Here is a 25,839-nt window from a genome sequence, read left to right on the forward strand (position 1 = left end):
ATATAATTCAGACATCAAGCAGTGACTGGTTAAAATTTCCAATGCAGATGCATTTCAAGTGTGCTGCATGAAGTATTGATGCTGCAAAGCATTAATGCACACTTAAATGGAATTACTTCAGAGTTTGAGTTATGTTCAACCACATATATAAGGATGTAATTGAGGTCTGTTAGGAATTAATATTGGGTTTATGTGTGAGGCTTGGCTGAACAATAGCCTAAAGACTTAATAATAACCCACTTAAAGCACTTGCTAGTTCTAATTTTCAGTGGTTGTTTTGCAGTCTATGGAAAACACAAGTTATAAAACATTCTTTCATGCTAAAAGAAACTTTGAAGTAGAAAGTGATAATTTTTTAATGATTTTTATGTACTCTTCTACTGTTGATGAGCACAAGATTGTCCTTCTTTTGTGGCCCAAGGAGAGAATAAATTAAAACAGCCAAAGAGCTGCCCCACTTCTCTGGGGATTTAGTACGAATGTGGTCAACCCTTCTGGGTTAAAAGCTTCCAGAGTGTCCCTGTGTCTGAGAGGCAGGAGTGCACTGAAACCCAATGACAGAGATTCCAGTGAGGTAAAAATTAGTGTCCTTTGGTCCCAGTCACTGTGTTGAATACCAAGACAAGTTTACACTCAGATTTTGATCCATGTGTTTTTTTGAACTCAATTTAATGAGCTAAACACTCTTCCAAAAATATGTTGATGCATTGCTAATGGTAAAATTCTTAAGTTGAGAATTTGGTAACAGAAGACCTTTAACAACAAAGTGAAGCACAGAGGGTTTTTTGTTGTACTGGAAGCACAAGTGGACAAGAGCAAGTGCCACTCCAGGCTGAGCAGTGTGTGGTGTCACTGTGTTCCTTGCTGTCCCCAGGTATGGCCAGATGACTGCAGGGAGCTACTGCTACATAGGGCCTCAGGGAATCGTCCATGGGACCGTGGTAAGGAGCTGGGGAAAGCTCTGGCAGCACTCTTGGAAGAGGATTCCTCCCCTGGTGGCTGGCTGTGGGAGTGGGTTGGATTGCTGTGAGAGGAACTTCTGGCTACTAAACAAATTCTCACTGTTCACTCCACAAAAAATTAATTTTTCACTTAAATATGTCTTATCCAGAACACAGACTTGAAGGGATTTGCAATCAAGGTCTCAATCTGAGCTCATATTCAGCTACAATATGTGAAGTATGAATTGATATATGTGTTTTATATATGTGTTATATAAAAACATTTTCTTGGCTGTTTTTCCTAGCTGTCCTTTGCAGCCACCCTTAAGTCTCTCTATTGCACGAGCAGCATGTTGGGAACCACTGATTATTTTATTTCATGATGAGAGAAATAAACATAATGTTGACAGATGGCTCACAACACCATTTTGAAACATATTTCCTTCTTCAAGGATTAAAGTGATGACCCCAGAGTTTCAAAGTCTGTTTGCTGAGGGGACAGAAGCTGTTTAAATGCCAGGGCTGCTGGTGATGCTGTGTTTGTTGTGTGCAGCTCACAGTGCTGAACGCCGGCCGGCGGTACCTGAGGGCAGAGGACCTGTCTGGGAAAGTGTTTGTCACTTCTGGCCTTGGAGGGATGAGCGGGGCCCAGGCCAAGGCTGCAGTCATTGCTGGCTGTGTGGGCATCATTGCAGAGGTGAGAGCAGTGCCACTGTCCTTCTGTCTTCCCATTCTTCTGATCTGACAGGTTCCTGAAGTAACCGTGGCAAACCAAACTCAGAAAATAGTCTATTTTTGAAGATATGTCTCTTTTTTCCATTCCTGAACATTTTTCACTGCTTTTCCACTCTCCATTCATTCATTGGATCAGACTGTGAAGATACGGATTTAAAATTGCTTCACAAATGATGCAGAATGATGCTGTCAGAAGAGCCATTTGAACATTTGGAGTGGGAGCTTGGCTTTCTCAGCTAAAGTCATTTATAGCCAGTTAGCTGGGAAACCTCTGCTGTGGGCATGTCACATTGCAGTGCAAAGGATAAGAATATCATAATCTGACCTATTTTAGTTACAATTAAATTTCAAAACATAATGGGTCAGACTGCCCATGTCATGTGCAGTAACTCTGGCTGCCTCAGGTCTCTGATGGAAGGCTTGGGCTTCATCAGCTTCACAGTAAGGGTGCAAAGATGGTTTTGTTAGCACCTGGGTTTGCATCTTTGAGATCTCATCAGGTACTCCCTGCAGATAAAATAAATTTATTCAATTTACTATTGAATAAATTATTAACAAATAAATTATCTTTATTCAGACTTCTGACATCCTGGTCTTTTAAATGCTGGAATACAAAGGCAAGATTTCAGTGAATGCCATTCACAGCCATCCTTCGTCCTTTTCATCTCTATGGCTGCAGATGATTTTGTTCAGGAGACTGAATTTTGCCTGGTTTTTATCTCCTGTGAGATGATCCTTGTCGGAAATTAGTCTCAGGAGCACATGTGGATGGCTATATATATGTACATATTATTTATTTAAGGAACTATTTATGCAAATGACATTGAATTGTGCAAGAGATCCTTTTGTCAGCCAGGGCTTCCGAAGCCCTGACAGAAGGGATTAGTGCTGCAAGTATTTTACCTCTCCTGTTTGACAGGAAGCTGATTGTAATTTTATTAAATAATGGTGTGGAGGGCCAGATATCTCCTCTGAGCTGCACTGGGCTCTCTGGGATTACACTGGAGCCAGCATTAGCTCATTCTCTTCATGCAATTTTTTAAATTACTGAGATGCTGATCCAAAAATGAGCATATTTTTGAAAGTGTGGTTCAAAGGAAGTGAGTTTTCTTGATCCAGCAAGTCTGTGAAAGACTAGGAATGTCAGAAGGAACTAAAGTAAAATATTGAGGATGTGGTAACATTTAAATAGATCTGATCTGTATTATGTGGGGATTTAAATGAACTCAATTCCTGTAAATCATACAGACCACTTAATATTTTTCCTCCTGTGCTGATTTAAATATCTCAGAAGAAGCTGTCCCCCATGGCATCTGACTTTATTGAATAATTCCATTGGCAGTGACACTGTTATTATCATAATCTGGGGTTTGGGAAGGATAGTCTTCATTACTGATGTGAAAAAATGATGGATGGGTGTCCCATGCTAAGAATAATTGTGAAAGAAAAGGTTTCCTGGTGTTCAAGCAACTCCTGAATACAGAATTTATTTAATTTACATATAAATACCTTCTTAATGAGAAGGAATTAAAATTATGGGGGAAGATTATAGAGAAGGAAAAAAATGCTTTAATGAAATACTAGAAGATGCTCAGGTCATGTGTTCTCATGCACACACATCACTGTGGGGGGTTTAAATCTGTTGCTACCACAGAATATGGGTTTAAATTAATTTTGCCTCTTGCCTTATGCCACTGATAGCTCATTATAGATGTATTAATGATGTGCAAGCTTGTACATTGGACCATTGATGTGGAATTTGTGCCAAAGCCTCCATTGTTTGTCCATCCATTTATATTTTTATCCAGCTGTCCTTTCGGTACGTACACACTGGCACACACAGGAGCTGAGCCCAGGAGAGAGCACAGATTTGGGATTGAGCTTATTTGGAACTTCAAAGTTCAAGCAAGAGGGAATTAAAGACACAGTTTGGTTTTGCTCTGTGCTATTTTTCTGCAGCATTAGGCAGCTGGGACAGGAAAATGCTTTCCTCTTTTCTTTCCATATTTGGTTGAGGTTTTCAACCAGCAGTCCAAGAATAAAAGTGAGGGTTAATTTTATTCAGCAAACCATAGCTTCATCATGGGCAGCCTGGCAGAAATGTCTCTTTGGCCTGATCAATGAAAATAGTTTCATAATTATTAAAAAATATTATTTGCACAAAAAATAGCCAGAGTTTGAAAATAAATTTGAAACATTTTTGTCTTTTAACATAATCATGAAAAGAAACAATAGGAATACTTAATGCTTACATTACCTCTTATACAATTTCAATGATAAATTTTGATTAATAAAATATTTTGGGAAGTGATGTATCAAAAATTCTATTTCTTGCTTTGAGCCTGGAGTGAAAGAGAACAGAACAGTAGTTTATATATAAATATATATATATAATCTATATCCTTACTATATATATGTATAACTCTAGGTAACAGTAGGGCTATTACCTTTACTTTTTGTTACTTTTTCCTGCAAGTTAATTGAAAAACTAAAGGTAAAAATGACTGCATGGGGGAAACAGGAGTTTTAAGGTCTCTTCTGTTTCTCTTAGGTTGATGAAGCAGCACTTCTGAAGCGCCACAAGCAGGGGTGGCTGATGGAAATCTCTAACAACCTGGACCACTGCATTGCTCGCCTTAGGTATGACTTGTAACCCAACTCTGTGAGTTTAGCTCCGCTTCCTAACCCTGCACTCACATCCTTCTGCCCTGTGCCATTGTAGTCTGCACACAGGAGGGGTTGAGGGGCACCTCTTCTCATTCCAGGTCTGCGTTGGAACGTGCATCTACCTTCCCAAGCTGCAGCAGTCTTTATTAGTGACTACTAATGCTGCACATCATTTGTAAATGTTAAACGTGTCTTCATTTAGTTTCATGAATATGCATGGAGCAATTACAACTAATGTTACACTTGCAGCATCACTCAAGCTTCGTGGAATCCGTGATTAACAATTATGTAAATTTTGAAAGATTTGTTTCTGAGATAAGTGTTGAAAACAACATACAACCTTTTTTTTTTTTCTGGGTTTGATTCTGTGTGTGATTTGTACATTTCAAGATAGAACAAGGTGCATTTTCTTCAACCAATCTTTTTATTATTTTCTAGAGAAGCAAGAAAGAATAAAATTGCCCTCAGTTTGGGTTACCATGGGAATGTGGTAGATCTGTGGTAAGTAATGTGAATGGATAATGCATACATTAATGCTCTGGCTCTTTGGTCAATGTGGAATTAGTTCCCAAACTTAGAAGAGACATTAAGTGTAGTGCTGAGTACATTACTGTAGATGCTCATGAAAATGTGCTGTCTGAAGGGAGTCCTTCACCCTTGTGTTCATTTTCTGTCCTCCCTAGGGAGAGGTTGGTGCATGAGCTGGACACAACAGGAGAGCTGCTGGTGGACCTGGGCTCTGACCAGACCTCCTGCCACAACCCATTCAACGGGGGGTACTACCCAGTGCAGCTCAGCTTTGAGGAAGGGAAGCAGCTGCTCTCCTCCAACCCAGGGAAGTTCCGGACACTGGTACAAGAGAGGTGAAGGCTTTGATCTTTCATCTTCATAACCTTTGGGCTTAACTGCTCTTCAAGCCACGCAGTCAGGGGGCACAGCCCACTGCTGGAAAGAAAGGGTAGTTTGGGCAGTTTGGGCCAAGGTGCACACCAGAACAGTGATGTTCTGTGTTTCAGTTTTTTCTCTGCTTTGTGAACTACTTAAACTGTTCTGCAGTTTTGTGCCAGCTGGTTTTTGTTATCAGCTTCCATCCCCAGAGCTGACTGTGTTACTTGGCTGAAAGATGTGGCACCTCTTTGCTATTTAAGTTTCCTCAATGACTGTAAATCCCTTCAGGATTTGAGGATACCAGGTGCTACAGAGACTGAAAGCATCTCAATTGATATCTTGTGGGTTTATGTCTGAATTTATCTGGGGTCTTTCCATTCCCTCTGTCTCCTCCTACTCCCATGCCTTTGGTTAGTTAATGATATTATCCTTTTTCATCAAGAATAACTGTTTGCTTCTTTATTTCAGTCTGAAGAGGCATGTGGCTGCTATTAACAAGCTAGCTGATAAGGGCATGTTTTTCTGGGATTATGGCAATGCTTTTCTCTTGGAAGCTCAGAGAGCTGGTGAGTAGATCCTGGAGTTGTAGGCAGAAACAAGGACAATCCTGCATGCATCTTCCCAGCTGTGTATTTTAAGTAGGACAGGGTTGGCCACTGTAATTCTAATCTTTAGTCCTTCTTTCTCTCTTGTTCTTTGACCCTCCCTGGCTGAGATACAACCTTCATAGGGTCTTGCGTGCAGTCTGGTTTTGCATTTTATAGTTTTCCTCCATCAAGTGATTGACTATTAAAATTCTTTTATAGGTGCTGATGTTACAAAAAAAGGAGCAAATAAGACAGAATTTCGATATCCTTCCTATGTTCAGCACATCATGGGGTATGTTGGGCAGAGTTGGGAATATGCTGAGTACCTTGTGCCTCCCTCTGTTCAAAGGGAGAGTCCTACAGAGATTAGTGCAGACTGACAGTGATCTGCAATGATAAATGATCAAAAGGAGGCAACAGCAGTAGAAAAATGGCACTCAGAAGTGTTATGCCAGAGTTAGTGTAGGCTAGCCACTGTCAAATCAACACTCTTCACTCCTTTGTGTGAGTAGCTGCATTTTGTCTTTGCATGACTTTTCCTTAAGCAGTTCTGCTCAAGAAGAGCCAGGTCACAGCCTCAAACTGTGCCTAGAGGCAACTTCACTTCTAGGTGCTGAAAGCTGAGGGCTTGTCTCTTCAGAGCCGTAGAGACGAATCCCAGATCATCCAAGCCGTACATGTGCCCGGAAGTTACAAGCATGATGGAAACAGGACACACTTCTGCCCGTGTCACCAGCTGTGCCACACTGTACATGCTGCTTGTGGAAACAGCTGAGCTCAGGAGATCAGCTGAGGCACTGGATTTGTAACTCATTTTCCTCTGACTCATGCTTAGCTTGCCTATGCCATGTGAATAAGAGCCTGAGCACAGGGTAAGGCCCCAACCAGATTAGATCTTTTCTTCCGGCCCTCAAGCGAAGCATGTCCCACTATTGTACATAAACAATGTGGACAGCAAATGAGTCTGGGCTCAGAACCTGCCCTTGTCTGACAGTGCAGATGCACTCAGGGTTGGCCTGGGTTAAGGACACCCACACCAGGCAGCAGGGAGAGTATATTTGATGAAACAGAAGGAAAGCTGCAGTTCATCTGATGATGCACTTGAACTGTCCAACATGACTATCAGAATTCTGACCTGACTATACTTCTATATACCAATGGATGGCTGCATGAAGCCCCACTGTTTAATTTCTCAGCTAATGGTCCTTGATGCTTCTGTTTAGATTAGTGCACTGAAAATGTTTCAAATTCTTCTGTCTCCAGCTAATGAAAGAAAAAGCACTGCTAGCAGCCAGGATAAATAAGGAAAGAATTTCAACTATCTCTTAATGAAACATGTTCTCTTCCCAGGGACATTTTTTCCCTGGGATTTGGGCCATTCCGCTGGGTCTGTACCTCAGGTGACCCACGGGACCTTGCTACCACTGACTCCATTGCCATGGCAGTGCTGGAGGACTCCATCCACCAGGGAGGTGAGAAATCATCCCACTCCCCACCTGGGGGCTTTGGAGAGAACAGGAAACCCAGAGCTGGAATGTGTGCTGGCTTTTGGCTGAAAACATGGAAAGCAGGGCCTTCAGGTTCCATGTAAGCAGGAAGTCTTGCTGCTGTTTAAACTCCTAGTAGAAGTGCAGCCTGAACAGAAAACCACCAGGGATGTTGATCCCAAAGCAATTTTGGCTAAGAGCTTTTCTATTTGTTACAGGTGTTTTTAAACTTTGTTGCCTTGAAACCTTAAGGCAATCAGTATTTTTCAGCATCAGGTCAACAAGAGTAATTTAAGGAGTCAAATTGCTTTGCCCCTGTCTCACAGGTAAATGAGGTATAAAAACCTAGGGAAGCTTTCAAAAGTTTAGCAAGGAGATCAGTGACAGGAAACCCAGGTTTCCTGGGTGTGGTGCTCCATCCAGTGTCATTTTTTTGTGATTACAATTTTGAGATCTTTTTTGTCATTTGTTAATAGATTGGCAGCTATTTCTACTGACTGGTGGAACCAGTTTGGAACACCTGCATGGCTCTGTGTGCTACTCTAGGATCTAGGAATTGCACTCTTCCACATCCCTGAAACGGGACTATTGCTGATATCCCCTGCTTATGAATGGAACTGAGACAAAGCTAATTTTGTGTCAGCAAACATTAATCCTGGTGTCCCAGGATGGAGAGGAAGGTCCTACCCCTTTCCCTACCCTTGCACTTACCAAACAGTAGGGTCAAAGCCTTGTCACTGTCCCCAAGCACTGAAATCCTCAGCTCTTCTCTTTTGAGCACCAGATTTTGTGCTTTCCAGAATCACCAACATAATCCTTGAATTCTGAGGAATTCTTCCAGATCAAAAGGAAAGGGATCAGAAACCCAAACCATATTTTGAGAACAAGAGCTTAATAATTTTTTCCCTGGTAATATTGAAATACTTGTTGCTTTTTTCATGACAGATATAGAAATACAAAGAGAAGTGTGGACATTTTGAATGCTTTCCTGTTTGTTCAGGAAGAATCAGCACTGGGAGAACACTGGGTCATATTTTTGAAAAGGATATACCCTATTCAGATGTCTCTCATTTGGAATAAAACTACTCTTAGCTTCCCATGACGTAAGGCTGGTGTCCAGCCTCCTTTTCCTCCCAAGAGGTGAATTATTGGTAGAGTGGGTCTGACCTTGCAAGGTCCTTGGTTCTGTCTATTCTCCTGATCTTTCCTTAGGAGTCATTTTCAAGAAATAACACTTGGAGCATGAGTTGTGTTTAAAGCAAAACCAGCTCATTGCAATAACTCAGAAGTGCCTACTCTGTTCTGTGGGTATTGAAGCTTCCATGTTTTTAAGCCTGGTCCCTTGGCTTTATTGAAGGGAGGGTGAAATCCATTACTGTACTGCTGGATCTGTCTTCAGAAATCTGCAGTAATTTTTCTGCCATGCACTGCAGATTCCAGAAATCTTCTCTCAGGACTGAACCATTGTATGACCTTTGGATGGTTTGCATTGCAAGGCTGGGATATAATTCAGTTATTCTGTGTACAGGAGTATGTGGGTGTTTATATAGCTGTAATGTAAAGCTGGGGAGAGAAATCTCTTGCACAAACAAAAAGCATTGAACAATTGCTTGTATATTCTTAATTTAAATGAAAAAAATTGCATATAAAAAATCCCAACAGGTGAAAACAGGCTTAAGGGTAAGGCTACTATTTGATTTGTTGTTAAATTTTACAGGACAATGGGAATTTGATTAATAGAGAAAGAAAAACAATTTGATCAGAAAATAGACATTCATGCATACATATTCTTGAATAATCTACTTGCAATCCACTTTTTATGAGGCTTGGGTTTGGACCAAATTTTAGGGTCTGGATAGCCTCATACACATACATATCTGAAATCTGAGCCTACCTTTGAAATTTATGAAAGAATCTGTTCTACAAACTTAGTAAAAACTCCATGGAGCTGACCTCTGTTGCATTCCAAGTCTAAACTTTTAACTTGGCCTTCAGTCCACTGTTAACCATTCTTCTTTTGTGGAGATGAATTTCTTTCAGATTTTGTGAGATTTATCTAATTTTATTATCTGCTTCTACTTCTAAGCTGCCTGAGCTTTTAAAAGGGCCTTTGCATGAGAGATGCAGCACTGATGATTGGGGTGTAACTTGTTTTTAACTCTGTGGTAGTTTGAAGGCTGAGGGGATGCAGAACAATGTAAATATCTCTGAGGGAGCCAGTCTCTGTGCTCCTTGGGACAATTCCTCTGGATACACAGTGCTTTTCAGTGTATTTTAAACCCTAGGTGTGTACAAGGGCCTATGAAATACCAGAAGCAATATAATTGCTTGTCTGACTCCAAACCACATTCCTGTTGGGATGGGAAGGTGGAGGCAGGAGTTTAGCAAATGAGATACATGGAGTTACTATAAAGTTGAAGTCTTTCTAAAAAAAAATGGTGAGATTTTCTCAATTGCAGGAAATAAGACTAAATAAAAGGGAGTATTCCTCACTTCCCCAGGGATAACTGATGGAATCCAACTGTTTATTGGGGCTGGCTGGAAGGGACAGATGTGCTGTGTTGGGATAGGTCCTTGTAGCCAGTATTCTCATCTGACTTCTGTAGATATTTTCCTCTGTAAGATCTTTTCTGTAAGTCTGTGCACTGTGAAGTATAAAATATGCTAAGTATTCTCTGATAGATCTTATAAAAGTGATGAAAAGGAACCCATTCTCTGTTTTGGTTTTGTTTTGTTGGGTTTTTTAGAGATATTCCAATGAACTCCCATTACACATCTATGGCAACCTAAGTGAACAGTGCCCATCACCTTCTACAGGCTTCTTCCCTAAAGCTTCTGAGTGGCAGCACAATCCTATTAGGACAGAACTAGCAGCTGTTTCATCTTTCACTCCCTGCAAAGTGAAGTGCTGACATGTTAATCCTCACTGTGGAGTTTAGGAGCTATCACTTGGAGCCAGCCCCTTGAGCACTGACAGGTCTCTTTAGGATCATTAAAGCTTTTGGTATGGAAGGCCTGCCTCTGCAGGAATGAGCATATTTTTCATTTCCCTTGAACAATAAGTTTAACACAGGTTCACTGTAAGCTTCTAACACTTTCCTCTTACCTTTTTCTAGTTTTACCCTCCCTAACTGCTGTCATACTGCCTAGTGCAGCAGCAGTAGCCCAAACACTCCTCTCAGGGACAATTTCAAGTTAGCAGTGTGCAGTTTCTCCAGCTTGACTTTGAAACATAAGTTATCTGTATGTTATAATTTACCATGAAAAGGGGTGAGAGCTGGAGAGTAACAGAGAACATTTCTGTCTTTGCATCTGCAGAGATGATTGCCTTGAAACTCCAGGGCAAGAGCAGGTCCCTGTGCTGTCCCTCAGCTGAGCCCTGGGAGCTGAGCGTGACTCTCAGGGCAAGGTAATGTGACACAGCTTAGCCCACAGAGAGCTTACAGACAGTAACTTCTTCAGGCACTGTAACCCCATCTGAGCTGTAAAACCTCCTAAACGAGGACCCCAAAACACCTCTGTCCCATTACTTACCCCTTATCCCTTTTGTGACTCGCTACAGATGGTGCTGTGCCTCTGGAGGCAGCTGATTGTGCTGAGGTCACCATGTGGCTGACTGATATGTGCCATATTTCACGATCTTTCACTTGAAATATATTCTTGTTCCTTTTTAGTTTGAGTTAGAATGAGACATATAAATGAAAAGAGAAGCTGGAGAATGTTAACATATATAATTTAATATTATATATATTAAATTATATATGTAATTTACATATATAATTGTCTTCTTAGGTAACCTATACATCTAAATAAGGTGTAGGCTGCATTGATGTATAAAGTAACCCCCAAATAATAAATTTTCCCGTGCAGTTTTTGTTCCATAGAAATGTGAAGCAACAAACCTCTTCATTGGATAAAAGGCTTCAGTTTTATCTTGATACAAAAACATCCAAGGACCACATTGTACAGAATAACTGCTGTGCTGTAAATCTGTGTCCCAGATATGGTGTTCATTGGTGTAACCTATCCTCAAGGGTGTGTTGCAAGCTACTTCTGAGAATTTCTGCTGGCTGCCTCAAGGGAGTTATTCACTATGTGGTACAAGGCTGGATTGCAGTACCCAATGTCATGGAGTTTGATGAAACAGCTAAGTTAACAAAGATTAGTAATAGATTGGCATTTAGTAGGCAGTAAAACAGGTGACCAAAAATGGATAGTACATGTAAACCATATTTCATTTTAATTTAGTTTGCTGAACATCCAAATGGGAGTTACCATTCCAGCTCTGCCCTGAGTGGCATCCTGTACCTTTCTCTAAATAATAAAGCAGTTGCTGCATCAGCCGCACAGAGAACTTTATACAGCATTTCCTATATGCACGCTTGTATCTGAGAGCACAATGTGACTCCCTAGTGCTGCCAGATGAATCAAAGTAAATTTAGAACACATTGCATTAATTTCAAGCTGTATTTTCCCTTGTTTTCTCTCCCAAGTGAGCACATCTGTGAAGCAGCAGTACCATGACAACATCCGCTGGATTCGGGAAGCCGGCAGGCACAGCTTGGTGAGTGCACAGCCTCCTGCAGCAGATGGGCTGCTCCTGGAACTGAGGGCTGGGGGGAAAAGCAGGGATGGACAGGAATGAAAACACACTCTAGTTTTTGGGCTGACAATTGAAACCCTTCTCTTCACAGCAGGATTTTAGGTTGAGCTGAAGCAGGTCTTCCTCTTCACTTTCTCATCTGGAAATATTAAAATAATCCAGCAATATCTACTTTGTATCTGGAGTGAAACATACATGTGATTCACCCTCCACCCCAGTTGTAACCACCTTTCTTTCACAGTGGTATTCAGAATATTCCTCTTGGCATTGCTGCGGACCAAGCCCCTCACAGGTGCAGTTCCCAAACCCTTTCCCAAACAGGAGACAGGGTTGAAGAGCTGCCATCCCTCTGCCCTGTGGGAAGCAGGACACAAGTGGATCGTCCTGTGGTTTCCTTTTCAGACAGGCTCTCCCTGTGAAGCCAACAAGTGATGCTGTAGAGCTCATTGTGCTCTCCCAGTCTGGAAGCACAGCAGAGCTGTGCAGGACAGATGTTCCTTGCCACATTTCATTTCTCTTCCAGCCCACCATCTCCAGTTCCAAACCTCTGCTTCTCAGCTGCTGGTTAAGCGATTTGTTGATAGGGGGATTATAGCCTAGCAATCAGGTTAAATTAAAAAGTGGAATTTACTGGGCTGTGGCAGCTGAATACAGAAATACATCTCATGGATTGTGTGAGTGAAGATAAAACTAAGTTCAAAGAGGGTTTTTAATTTTTTTTTTTTCTGGAAGCTGGATGTTGGTGAAGAAATAATCTGCACTTTCTTCTATGGAAGGAAAGGGGTCACTCCTGTGACTCCATTCATCTGGGATCTGAAGATAAGCCAGTGGCAGAGAACATTATCCTTCTGTCACTTTTCTTTTCCAGGTCGTTGGCTCTCAAGCCAGAATCTTGTATTCTGATCAGAAGGGGCGTGTGTCCATAGCTGTGGCTATTAACAGAGCCATTTCTGAAGGGAAGATTAAGGTTTGTCTCTTTTGTCTTGATTTGCTCTGCTAATTGAGTTTAATATCTGAGGCTGGGGAGGCAGGTGGGAAAGGAGAAAGCTTCAAGTACTGAGAGCAGCAGAAGTGTTTGTCATTTACATGGGGCCAGTTCATGTTAGAGCTCAGTCCTCTCTGCCTGCCACCACTATTGTCCTCTGCCACAGGAGAGAGATGAGTTTAGGAACTCTGAACTTGTGTTTCATGATGAGACTGTCTAATTTTCTGTTTGGGCACCTACAAGCACCACATATCATTCTGTGATTTGCAGAGAGCACAAAGCAGGGACTGTAACTCCTTAGCAGGGCCCCAAATATGAAAAGACAGAAGTGAATTGAGCAGATTATGTCCTCAGTAGCAGTGTCAGTCTGAAGGATTCCACTGTCTTCTCCTTGGCTTTTTCCAGGCTCCAGTGGTCCTCAGTAGAGACCACCATGATGTGAGTGGGACTGACAGCCCTTTCAGGGAAACATCCAACATTTATGATGGATCAGCCTTTTGTGCAGGTCAGTGCAACAGCTGAGGCCTGTCTGCCTGGGCCAGCAAGGAAATGGCTTTGAAACAGAAATAGCTTTTTTTTTTAATGCAACATTTTTAAAATGTTTTTGTTTAAAAAACACCCTTTAATCCCAATTAATCAGATTTCCTGAGAAGCTTTGTGGGATTTAACAATACAGACATGAATGTGGAGCTGGTTACATAGGAGAGGTCCTGAACACTGCTGGAAATTCCATGAGAGTGCACCAGATGTATCTGAATGCAAATGGAGAGCAGTCTCAGAGGATTGTATCTTCTGTTTGATTTTAATTTGGAATCTCACTATTTCAAAAAGGTGATTTGATTACAGCCTGATTTCCTTGGAATCCACAAACTCAAAATCAGGTCTATAATAATATTTTGCTGAAAGCAAAGATGTTCACAGCTGTTTTCATTTCATTACCCGAGGACTCAAGAAAACAGTCTGGAGTTTCTGAAAGGAGCTTTTCTGGTCATGAGGCAATATTGATAGTAAAGGCATAAGAATAAAAGCTAGGCCTTGCTGCTCACTTAAAGTCTCACTGTGGGCAAATGTAGATTTGCTCTACAAAAGGAGCTTTTAAATCTGCACAAATGACCTGAGCTAACCAGACTCTGCTTTTCAGTTTGTGAAGCCATCTTTTAGAGAAATAAACCCAAGAAATATCAGGAGACCTAAAAATGGATAAAGCACTAAGCACTTTTTAATCCTAAATCTTCCTCAATTTTCCATCTGTAAAGTGGAAATTAGGGTAATAGCTCTAGCCCCGTGGTGTTTCCCTGTGTTATGAGCTGACAATCACAAAGAGGTGTGAGATTGGAGGATCTGCTGCTGTAGAAGGAGAAATTATGATAGAGGAAGCTGAGCATATTGAATTACTTCCATTATGGGAATTCATAATAGAACCAAATTATGGCTCAATTTCAAGGAGGAAAGTTCCCTGTTAACTGGATTTCCTGGTGAAATGAGGCTTTTAACTGTGTCCATCAGTGCCACTTTTTGAGCATGTTGGCTACTTCTAATAGGGCAAATAGATGCCTTGAATAGTCTTTGTTTCTGACAAGCTGAGAGAAAATGGTGCAGCTGCACAAAGAACAGAAATTCAAAGTAATGTCTCCATCTTGGCAACAGAAGTAATCATCTGGCAATGCCCTCAGAAGAGGGCAATAGAAACAAGGCTTGCTAAACCCCATTGCTTATCACGCTTTCTGATTTTTTTTGCATTTTGTGATTTATGTGATCCATTTGGCTTTTTCAAGGGCTTATCTAAAGCCTGTTGGCCACTGATATCACTGGTCTTTAGAACCCAGCCTAAATCTGTTTTACCAGATGAGCCTCTGGAGGCAATAAAAGAACATCATAGTCTTCCTCTCTTCCATCTATCCTGTTGTTTTAACACAACTTTTGAGCTGGTCTGGGAGAAATTTGCTCCTCTTTAACACACAGTTTCCAGAATGTTTGTCTCATTTTGTTTTGAAGTACCTCAGCCTGATGGGTCATTGCTGCTCTGCAAGGTGTATTTCAGCACAGACATTTGCAGCCAGTGACCTTTATCAAAGCCAAGGAGCAGCAAGTTATTGCATTGTTAGTTCACTCCTTGTCCAAGCTCCACTCTTATCAGGCCAGAGGCTGAGGAGAAAATCTGTACATTATAGAAGATGGAGATTCAGATCTCTCCCATTCAATCTCGACAGCACTGTAATTATGATAATTGCGTTCTTAAAGTGACAGAATGTCAGATAAAAGATGCCATAATGGAGCTTTCGAAAGGGTTTAACATAGATTAGCACTCAAGTAAACTCATTTTTCCATCAGGCGCATAACTGTGGGTCTGCAGATGTGGATGGTGGAGATATAACTGTTTTTCTTATTTTTCCTGTTAAAAATATTGCAAAATATGTATTGAATCTTTCCTGAATTAACTCTGTATGTTTTCAGTAAATTTTATTCTTATTCTCTGTGTGCATCTCTTTCCACCTCTCTGGGTATATGCTTTAGCACAAATTGCAGTGAGCATAAAAAATTCTAGTGAACAATTCAGTGGCAACCATGCATTAATCAAATTGTATTCGTTTGCTGAACAAATACGTATTATATTTCTTTAGGGCTTATTCTAGACAAACCTTCTTAGTGGTTTCAGCTGTTCCTGCTCAGGGAAAAAGTCTGACATGTTCAGAGAATTGGGGTGGATATAATTTTCATCCCAACTTTGTCCCCAAAATGCACCTCCTTAGCTTTAGGCTGCCTTTCTGCACAGGGCTGAAGTAACTGCACTCCAATCTGAAAATATTTCAGATGTGTGAGAAGTGCAAGGTGTGTAGTGTTCCAGGTGTCCTGCCTGTTTTGAATCCACACACATGGATGTGTCCAGCCTGTCCTTACATGACAAGGTACCCCAAAGGAGTGCATTGTCTTTCTCTCCAGCCTGAAGTATCTCAGAGCTGAAGAGTGGCAGCTCCTTCAGCTGCCTGTGTGGGAGCACAAATGCAGTAATCACCAGCACCCTCATAACCCACAGAGTAAAACTGGCATTTGTTCCCTCTAAAGTCAGGGCAGGGTGGGAGACAGATCTCTCTTACCTGTTACTCCCAGGACTGAGATGTTCAGTGTGTGTCACATTCACATTTTCTGAAAAATCCCTTTGCCCAGGATTTTTCTCCTGGGAAGCTGAGAAGCCTCAGAGAAAAAGGAGAACAATAATTATCTCATTTGCTTCTCCTGTGTTTTGCTCCTTTGGAATGTGGTTGGAGATTGTTTACCCACAGGTGATTGTTTCATTGGATTCTGGTGTGAGTTGTTTTGACTCTTTAGCCAAGCAGTGCCAAGCTGTGTCGGGACTCTGGAGAGAGTCATGAGTTTTCATTATCTTTTTAGCATTGAGTAAGTATCCTTTCTGTATTCTTTAGCACAGTTTAGTGTTCTTTAATATAGTATCGTATCATAAAATAATAAATTAGCCTTCTGAGAAGATGGAGTCAGATTCATCATTCCTTCCTGCCACGAGGGTCCCCACAAATACTATAAGTGTATATCTGAGACAAGCTGTGAGTAAAACCTGACTCCAACCCTGCTTTTCCAAGGCCCCAGTGGAGGTGTTGGTGGGAGGGGGAGAGCACAGCACAGAAATGAGTGTGGCCCATGGGCAGTAACCCCTTTGCTCTCCCCCCAGACATGGCAGTGCAGAACTTCGTGGGAGACGCGTTCAGAGGAGCCACCTGGGTCGCGCTGCACAACGGGGGCGGCGTTGGCTGGTGAGAGCTGGTTTGTGTTCCTAAAGCTGGGCCCTGAATCCTGCTCCTACTGCTGTGTGTGTGTGGGGAGGAGAGACAGAACTGCTGAGAAGATGAAAGGTACCAGAGGAGAACTCTCTTGTGATGGTGGGAAGGATGGGCTTGGAATCGAGGACTGAAAGGACAAGCAAAGTATGGTGCTGTATGACTCTTTTTCTAATTAATGCTCATATGTCCAGGAAAAGTGTTTTGAACACTGGCCACAGCACAGTTTGAAGAACTTAATTTGATGGACAAGGACAGTCTGCTGTGGTGTTTTTTTTCCACCACTGTCTTCACACAGGCACAGCAAGAGTGTCACTGGATGGATTGTGTTCAGGTCTCCTCTCAAGCTGTATTTAAACCTGTGACCTTAGGGACCCCAATAGAAGTGCTCCTCTGCTGCAGTGCATGAGGGGTTATTGGGACAAACCAGCTCAGGTGCCAGCAAACCCCCCAGATTTTCTCTCCCTGCTTGTGCCCAGTAGCATTAAAGACCACAGCCAAGTAAACATCTCCTTCACTTGACAAGCAGAGCTAAGACAATTGCCTAAACTGAAAAGCAGAGTGAAAGAAATAATCTATATGGAAATGGAAACTAATCTCCATCTGCCACTGAAAGGCTACCTGGGTTGGCAGAGCTGCAGGAGGTGGGAAAGCCTGGCCACACTGCAGTCTTTACTTCTGGTTTGTACTTTCCAGCATATTCCAGCCAAGCTTCTCCCATTTTACAGGCATGTCTTCATTTGGTGGTGTCAGCAGTCAAAAGAGGCAGAACCTTCTGTTAAATACTGTGCTGAACCTTCATACTTCCCTGTTTCAAACAGTGCTGGAATATGCCAAAAACAGCAAGTCAAAGAACTTGTAGCAGATGTTATCCTCAGAGACATTTTATGATAATTGTTATTCATCTGGATGAGCTGAATCTAGAAAATATCCCTTCAGGTCAGCTGAAGAACTCCCTTGCTGTACTTTTAATTCCTTTGATTTCTGTGACATAAATACTGCATAGAAGGGTGCAAGAGAGCAAAACTGAACAGTGGGAAAAGAAAGCTTTGAGGACTTAAGCACATGGAGTGAAGATTTGACTTTGCTGATTTCAGTGATGAGGACCCACAGCCATGATTTCATTCACAATTTCCATAATTCTGAATGGAAAACACATACCAGAATGTCTCCTTGCTCTGGTCATCTCAGTCTGAGGCTCCAGAGGTAGCAGCAGACAAGATCTGTCTTAATTTCCTCAGCTGAATTTAACCTTTTAAAATATCTGCTTATGAAATACATCAAAGCAAATCACTTTTCAAAACATGTTGTGCCAAGTACTTGGGATATTTTTATGATAATTATAATTATTATAATTGCTAAAATAATTGCTTATGCCACAAATGTTCTGTACATTGAGGATGCTTAGTTCAAAGGATACAAATGATCCTATTCCTCTCTGGTCTTTCGAAGGCCAATCCTTCCAGGACACTTTTAGCCCTCTCTGCCATTCAATGACAGCTTGGCTGAATGGTGAGACTGCCCTTAGCTCTAGAAAACTGGCCCTGACCACACTGCAATTTCAGTTTACTGTTTCAGTTACTGTTTTAGTTGTTTTGTAACTTGAGTTACATCATTAAAAGAAACTTTGCCACAAGGCAGAGCAGATTTATGCTGTAATTTATGTAAAGCATCAGAAAATTAGTGTGTGGCTATTCAATGAAATCAAAATATCTCTGGAAAAACAGGGTTTGGTTCTCCTTTTTGTCATTTCCTTTGGCTGCTTGGTGGCTGAATAGTATCTGCTTGTCTTGTTCTTGGAGCAGCACAGCCCTCTGTGAATAAATTGCTGTGCCTCAGTGCAGAATGCAGGGCCTGCAGATCAGGTGTGTGTCTGCAGAGCCTCCACAAGCCCCATGCTGAGGCCCAGCTGTGGGGACCGTGTGGTGTCACTCAATGTCCTGGCCTGGAGAGCCCCAAAGCCAGGCCAGGCAGGTGGCTCCTCCTGGCTTAACCACCTGCCAGGTGAGAGGGCTGCACCCCTTTGCCTTCTGAGGAGATACAGGAGTAATTAAAAGGGGGCAAAAGAAGAAAAACAATCCCCAGCCATAAAACATTGCTTTCTTTGCCTGGAAAAGATAGATGCTTTTAAGTTTTTTACCCTGTTTTGCTTTTTCTCTAAGAGCTTTTTCTGGGGCACTAAAAATCCGCCTGACTTTACCATAAAGAAATCTCCATGTCTTTCATAAACTCTTTTTGTCATCAGCTGATTTGGACATGTGAAAGTGAAAGTTTACATGTATTTATAAACAAAATTACCTGTGATTAGAGTGAAATCCTGTTGTTATTGGCAAGGTTCTGCCCCGGGATTTCAGAAATGAGTGATTGCACTGTGTTTAGCTGCCAGTCCTTCCTGGAGAGGCTGGGCTTGCCTGGAACTGCTGGCAGATCTCTGTGTGTGCCCTTTGAGACTGCACAAGTGCCTTTTACATCCTTTATTTTCTGTTACAGCCTTGTGGGACAAGCAGAAAAGGCAGGATTAATATTTATTTAGCTGGAATCTGCATCACATGTACTCCGGGAGAGACTTAAGATTAACATAGTCTGGACTATAATTGCAGCAAATGGTTGTTATTAATTTTTGCTGCCTGTTTGTTTGCAGCAGAATGTTTATTAGCACAGAGCCTGGATAACCTGTAGTAACAAAAAGGCAGAAGCAATTTAAGAATCCATCTGCACTGTTGACAGTGTGACATCTTGATTGTGAGAGAGGCCTTGTTTTCTTTGATCATCTTAGGAGGAGACATCTGGAAATTATAGGAGGTAGCTTAGGTCAAAATGCCACATGTTTCTTTAATTACCTGAAAATGTGAACCAATGCTAATGAAGGCAGAGAGAAGTTTTTCTAGAAAATCCATCATAACAAACATTGGCATTTAATGTAGCAGTGGTTTCAGGCAGTAGAACAGATCCTGGTGAGTGATTCTGATTTGCACTGGAGTAACTCCATGGAAATTGATGGAAAGGATTTAAATGTACCTTTTTAAAGATAAATTTAAAAATTTAAATTTACATTTTTAAAGTGCAAGTAGATCAGATGCTCCTTGTTCATGCTTAAGCTTCACAGGATGATCTTTGGGATTCTGTGGACAGAGAGAGAATTTTTGCCACTGAAGGAACATCATCTTCCTCTATGGAATGTCTTTATAAAACACTGGTCCAGAGGTTTCTGTGGCTTTGGACTCTGACAGTAAAGAGCAGTGCTCTGTTCTTTGGCCTCTGTACACAGGAGCAGCAGAGTATGGTGGACCAACTGGCCCTGGCACAATTACATTTGTTGTCATCCAGTCTGGTCCCCTCTTTTGGAGAGGACAGTAACAACATGAGCTATTCAAAAAGTAGAATTTGCAAGAAATACAGATGTTTGGCTGTTTGTACTCATAGCCAGATGAAACTAAGAGCAGAACTAGTGAAAGACTTGACACAGTGCAAACATCCTGGGAATTAAATTTCAGGCTGAAAAGAGTTGACAGTGTCAATCAAAAATAATAATTTTATTTTGAAGAGTCAGATCTTACAATATTCAAACATCTCAATTGAAAATATGACTGTTTCAAATTTTCCAGTTAAAAAACTTAGTTAATTCAGTGATGTTCTGCTGTGAGAACTGTCACTTTTAAGACAACTCTGCCTTTCATAGAAAATGCATTTGTTATAGTGGCATATCTGATAATGGAAAAGTGAAGAGAATTCAGAGAATGAATTTGATGTGATGATGATGAGAGCAAGGAACTCAGGGCTCCAGATGAGCTCTGTGATTGGGTCCTACTTAACACACAGGTACTGAAATGCAATTAACGTCACATGAGTAACAACATTCCATTGAAACTGAGAAAATGTGAGCTCTAGTTTCAGGAATTAGATCTCAGGTTTGTGAGGCTCTAGTTTAGCCTCAATTCCCTATTTCCTCAGAAGCTCAAGTTACTGCTAGAAAATACACATTAAGAAGCAATTCCTTCCTGGACTGGAAGACTCTCATCTCCTATCTGATTAATGGGCATGTCTGATGTTGTTCTATGTAAATTTTGTAAACTTATATTAACTGTAAAACTCAGAGGACAAAATCCTCCCTCCAGGGATTTCCATTAGTGTCTCATACTGTGTGCTGCTGTATGATGTGCCCTGTCCCTCAGGTATTGCTGATGCTGAGCTCCAATGCCAGAACTCTCACAGATTTACAGCAAGATTAATCTCCCAGCTGCATCCACCACTATTCACCATATGCCATGGAATGGGAGCTGAGCAGGCCAGACTCTGAAGTCAGACAAGATGTTCTCCTCTACGTGTTTTCCCTGTCCTTTAAAACCAGACTCTTATTTCTCCCAAGAATAATCTGTTCATTTTAACATATTTCTGTTCTTCTCCTGCCAATAAGTCTGCTTCCTGAAAAGTTGGCACTGAATGTCTTTAAACATCTCTGTATCTCATACAAAATGAATGATGGTTTTGGAAATCATTGAGGCAGATGTGCATTAAGTGGTGGTTAACACTTTTTTAATAAAATGCTTATGCTTTGCCATTTGTCCCAAGAGAATATAAATAGATCCATCTGCCTGCTGCTCTAAGCACACTGTCACCCTCACGATCCTGGCTAGACGTGGTGCAGCAAACATGAGGAGCTGAACCTTTAAAAACACCCTGAGGCAGGTAAATCTCTGGCCCATCAGACCTGTTAACCTTTCTCCACCTGTTTTTAGAGCCAATACAAGTGCAGGACTCAGGAGATACAGAGCAAGCTGAATTTTTGGTATCCCTGCTCAGAGCAGATCCTGACTCCCAGCTGAGTGTTACAAGAAAGGTGGACTAGGTTTGCTGCAGGTCAGGAAATTAGGCCTTTGCCTGCTAAACATTCTTTTTCTTTTATCATAAGTATAAAACATCACTGATAGTCTCTTATTCAGAATAATTTCTGTATTCTCATCCCTCTTCTTGCAGTACAAAAAATGCTGTAATTTTTTTCCTGAAAAAAATCTGTAAATTTTATGGTATTGGTTTGAATTATTTTTATTTGATTCTCTTATTTTTTTTTTAGGGGTGAAGTGATCAATGGGGGATTTGGCCTGGTTTTGGATGGGTCCAAGGAAGCTGAAGAACGAGCTAAGATGATGCTCAGCTGGGATGTTTCCAATGGAGTAAGCAAAACTCATATATGTATACTTTATTATTAGGGTGTTTTTTTTTTTGAAGGCGGGGGGGGGGAAATCTTGATTGTACACAGATCAAAACACAGAGTTTTGCTGATGGAAAAGGGGTTTATGATTTCTCTGGCTGTTGGTAGAATTTCATCCTTACATGCTGGCAGAGAATTTGGCTCTTTGATTTCATCGTTGAAAATGCGCTGAAGTGACATTTTCCTTTTAAAATATTTATCCCACTACAAAAGCATTGACTGCTTAAAATGATACTGTTATCCAAAGCTAGTTCTAGTTTTACAGAGCTGGGATGGAGTGCACAATTATTTTTGGTGAGAGAGTTTTGTAAGTTTACAAGGTACCTGGCTCTACCAGTGTTTATCTCTCCAATGTTATGCATGGAAAAGTACCACATCCACCCAAATACTACTCATAAAAATGAAGTATTACAAAAATGACTTGCAAAATCAGAAGGGAAATTAAAACCTGGCAGAGGGTTGAAGGATTAATTGTCATGAGTTGGGTGCCAGTTTTTGCACAAACATGTGGCAAGAGGAAAGTCTGATTTTTGCACCCTCTGTTCTGCTGTCTGACAGGTCGCCAGGCGCTGCTGGTCGGGCAATGCCTTTGCTTATGAAACCATCTGCCAGGCCATGAAGGAAAATGGCTCCCTGAGGGTGACTCTCCCTCACCAGGTGCTGGATGAGAACATCCTGGAGCAAGCCCTGAAGCATTAGTGGTACTCCGAGTGCAGTGCTGCTCCTGCAGATATATTTGATGTTGATTCCTTGATGTCCTGTTTTGCTCTCTGGCCAAATGATAAAAGCCTTGCAAATGTCTGTTCCATGTGAGCTCTTTTTTTCCTCTCTAACTTATTAATGGGACAAATCTGTTTGTGACAGGTCTACCAGGAACAGTCTTTTCACTGACACATTTGGAGAAATGTTTGCAGTAACTGTTCATGATGGGAAAAATATTTAGGGATTTTTTTCCCTAAAAATTAAATGGGGAAAGAATTCCTCAACAACAAAACAATCACTTATTTCTGATAATATATAAATTAATGTGTGTACAAAAGTAATTCTTAGCTGTCCTGTCTCATGCTCAGCCTGGTCCTTGCACAGCACATGGGCTTCATTCTGACACACAGTGGCAGCAGTCCCCTCCCCTGTGGACTGGCTCTGGAATGTCCCTCAGCCTCCTGGCACTGTGTCCATCATCTCTTGGAATGGAAAGGGGTTACATGCACAAACCTGCCTGTGCTGCTGCCACTGTGAATCTCAGGAGTTTCTGAGTTTCAGTGAGACTCAGGACTGTGAAACTCCAGCCCTGCTGGAGCCCACGGTACCCACAGGTGAGCACTCTGCACTTCTGCACTGCCTCTGCTGCTAAGAAAAGGAAGAGTTTATTTTGAATCACGAGTTCTTCACTCTGTTCACGTACTGTGTCTCTCTCCAGATGAACAGTGAGAGTCTGGCATCTGTTTGAAACTGAGCCTTCTGTGAGGTGCAATCTGCAGTTGGTAGGAATTGCTTTACATTATGGAAAAAACCTGCCCCCATTGCCAGTCCATATGATTGAGATGGGAACAGTTGTCAGGCAGATTTGACAGCCTTTGCTTTGACATATGTTATGCATTACCTTATTAATAATCCCAGTGGACTAGGTCCAAAGTTAGGGTATTGGTATTATGTGAAACCACTCTAATCTTCATAGCCCAAAACCACTGCTGGCTCTTGCTTTGTCAAGAGGAACAACCAGAAAATACACTGGCTTTTCTTGCACCAAAGACTGTAGAGCTGTTCCACAGACTCAATTCTGAGTTGAAAATGCCCCATAGACAAGGTGTTGAAGAAATATTTATCACAAATTCTTCACCTTTGTATTATTCAGTACTGAGGTACCTGCCAGCATGTTTATCTTTACATCCCAGGCACAAAAGGAGGCTTATTTTTGTCCTAGTAGCCTTACTGCCCAGAGGACATAACCTCACCAGTATAGCCATGTTTAATGTCTCCCTGGGAGTTTATACTCTGCTGCCTGTAGGCACACACAGAACCCATTTGGATGAGTGCTATAAACGGCTGAAATTCAGATTATGAAATCTATTGATGAGGCAGCATGAGTTAAAGCAAAATGGGCTACAGGGAGGCAGTGGTCTGGTGAGCAGTTGGTCTTAGGTATGACTACTCACTGGAGTTTATTTCAGTGATGTGGTGTGTAGTTATATGTATATGTTTAAATCTACTTCGGTCTTTTAACTGCAAATCTCAAGCATTTAACAAATGTGAACTGGCTGGGGTTTACAATACCTTTGGAAGGGCACAGGGAAACACAAACCTGTTGCTGTCAGGGATGAAATAGCAGGGAAACAGAAACCATAAACAACCCCAGTGCAAAGTTCCCTTTCTGAGCCCTGCTGAGCCTTGATTTATCTGTCCTCTACTTGTGTGCAGAGCTCAGACTGTAAATAGGCTGTTGCTGTGTGGGGGTGCTGATGTCATTTTTAGGTAGCTGACCTCACTGTTGGACAAAGCTAATTGAGGGAAAAGAAACCCATCCATCTGAAGGCAGCATTGGATCTGATCTGGGCAGGGGCTGCACAGTCAGTGAATTTCTGCAGTGCACTGAAGCCTCAAGCTTGCCAGGCTGAACCGTCCTTCCTGTGAATCTCAGCACCTTACCTTTGCTAAAATGCAGACACCTATCCTGACAATCTGCATGCTTGCAGATGGAGGAAAGAGCTTGCTGACAGGTTTTACATCCTTCAGCCAGGGATGCACCTTTATGTGAAGCAATAAACTCGGGTGCAGACCCATCTCTTCCTAGGAACATGAAGGTACTGCAAAGACCTCCATAGGGAGATTGGGATGGCTGGGGCCGCCAAGGACAGGGAAGACCCAAACCCAGGTGAGCTCTGGGTGTACCCACAGCTGCAGCTTCCCTGGAGCTGCGTGTGCCTGGCCCCAGCTCACATCCTGGCTGCAGGAGGTTCGATGCTCAGAAAGGAGGAATTATCTGAGCAGGAGAAGGATCACAGCACCATCTGCTGGGACCGATCGACAGTCCCATGGCAGCAGGGGGCTAGTAAATAGCAAATACAGGATAATTTTACATTTTCTTTAAGTGTTGGAGAGCCATAAGGCAGCTAAACATTCTCCCAGAGATAGCTTTGCCCAAGAATAAATTTAAAAAAATATATGTATTAGCTGAATTTGTAGGATTTTTTTTCTTTTCTTTGGTGCTATTCTGTATTGGGTGATGCTGTGCCATGGTCATTCTTGAACAGTGACTTTGCATTGCCCAGGGTTGGCTCGTAGTGCTTTTTCCATATTTGCACTCGTGGTGTGCAGGGTGTTTTGCTGAAGAATTTCCCTCTCTCAGCTCTCTGAGCATGGCTGCACCCTTAGCACACACAATCCTACCCCTTGTGAGGCCACATCTGGGATGCTGTGTCCGGTTCTGGGCTCCTCAGTATGAGAAAGACATGGAGCTGGTGGAGAGGGCTCTGTGAAGGGCCACAAAGGTGATTTGGGGTCTGAACATCTCTAATGGGGAGAGACTGGGGGAACAGGGCTTGTTAATTCTAAAGGGAGAGGATCTCATTAATCCATATATATATCTCAAAGTTAGCTGTTAACAGGATGGTGCCAGAGTCTTTTCAGTGGTGCCCAGTAACACGATGAGGAGCAATGGCCATGAACTAGAACACGAGATGTTTCACCTCCACACGAGGAAGAACTTCTACACATTGGGGGTCCCTTAATTCAGGGACTCTCCCTGGCCATTAGCAGGGACACGGGCACGCTCGCCAGCCCCTGCGGTAACTCCAGCGGTGCCAGCTGGATGTCGCAGTACCTCTCCTGCCGTGCCACCCGTGCCATCCCCCCTGCCGGCCCTGCCCCGGGGGTGCCCCGCTCCGTCCCATCCGCCGCTCCGCTCTCCGGGTTTCCCCGGCGCCGCCCGCGCCGCGCCCGCTCCGCG

At 42.2% G+C, this 25,839-nt stretch overlaps 1 protein-coding gene across 1 annotated transcript in view; it reads left to right on the top strand.

Annotated features, from left to right (window-relative positions):
• The window catches only part of UROC1 (urocanate hydratase 1), a 36,001-nt gene extending 13,307 nt beyond the window's left edge, over positions 1–22,694 (top strand). Inside the window, exons 7-20 of the mRNA XM_059480173.1 lie at positions 875–941; positions 1,495–1,638; positions 4,228–4,316; positions 4,782–4,844; positions 5,027–5,206; positions 5,700–5,797; positions 6,038–6,110; positions 7,169–7,290; positions 11,799–11,869; positions 12,777–12,875; positions 13,299–13,398; positions 16,579–16,660; positions 21,756–21,855; positions 22,452–22,694. Of these exons, the coding sequence (XP_059336156.1) occupies positions 875–941; positions 1,495–1,638; positions 4,228–4,316; positions 4,782–4,844; positions 5,027–5,206; positions 5,700–5,797; positions 6,038–6,110; positions 7,169–7,290; positions 11,799–11,869; positions 12,777–12,875; positions 13,299–13,398; positions 16,579–16,660; positions 21,756–21,855; positions 22,452–22,592 (1,429 nt within the window). The 3' untranslated portion in view covers positions 22,593–22,694. The remainder of the gene's footprint in view (positions 1–874; positions 942–1,494; positions 1,639–4,227; positions 4,317–4,781; positions 4,845–5,026; positions 5,207–5,699; positions 5,798–6,037; positions 6,111–7,168; positions 7,291–11,798; positions 11,870–12,776; positions 12,876–13,298; positions 13,399–16,578; positions 16,661–21,755; positions 21,856–22,451) is intronic.
• Positions 22,695–25,839: the final 3,145 nt, after the last annotated feature.

The sequence above is a fragment of the Ammospiza nelsoni genome, chromosome 11 (genome assembly GCF_027579445.1).
Source record: "Ammospiza nelsoni isolate bAmmNel1 chromosome 11, bAmmNel1.pri, whole genome shotgun sequence".
Lineage (NCBI taxonomy): Eukaryota > Metazoa > Chordata > Aves > Passeriformes > Passerellidae > Ammospiza > Ammospiza nelsoni.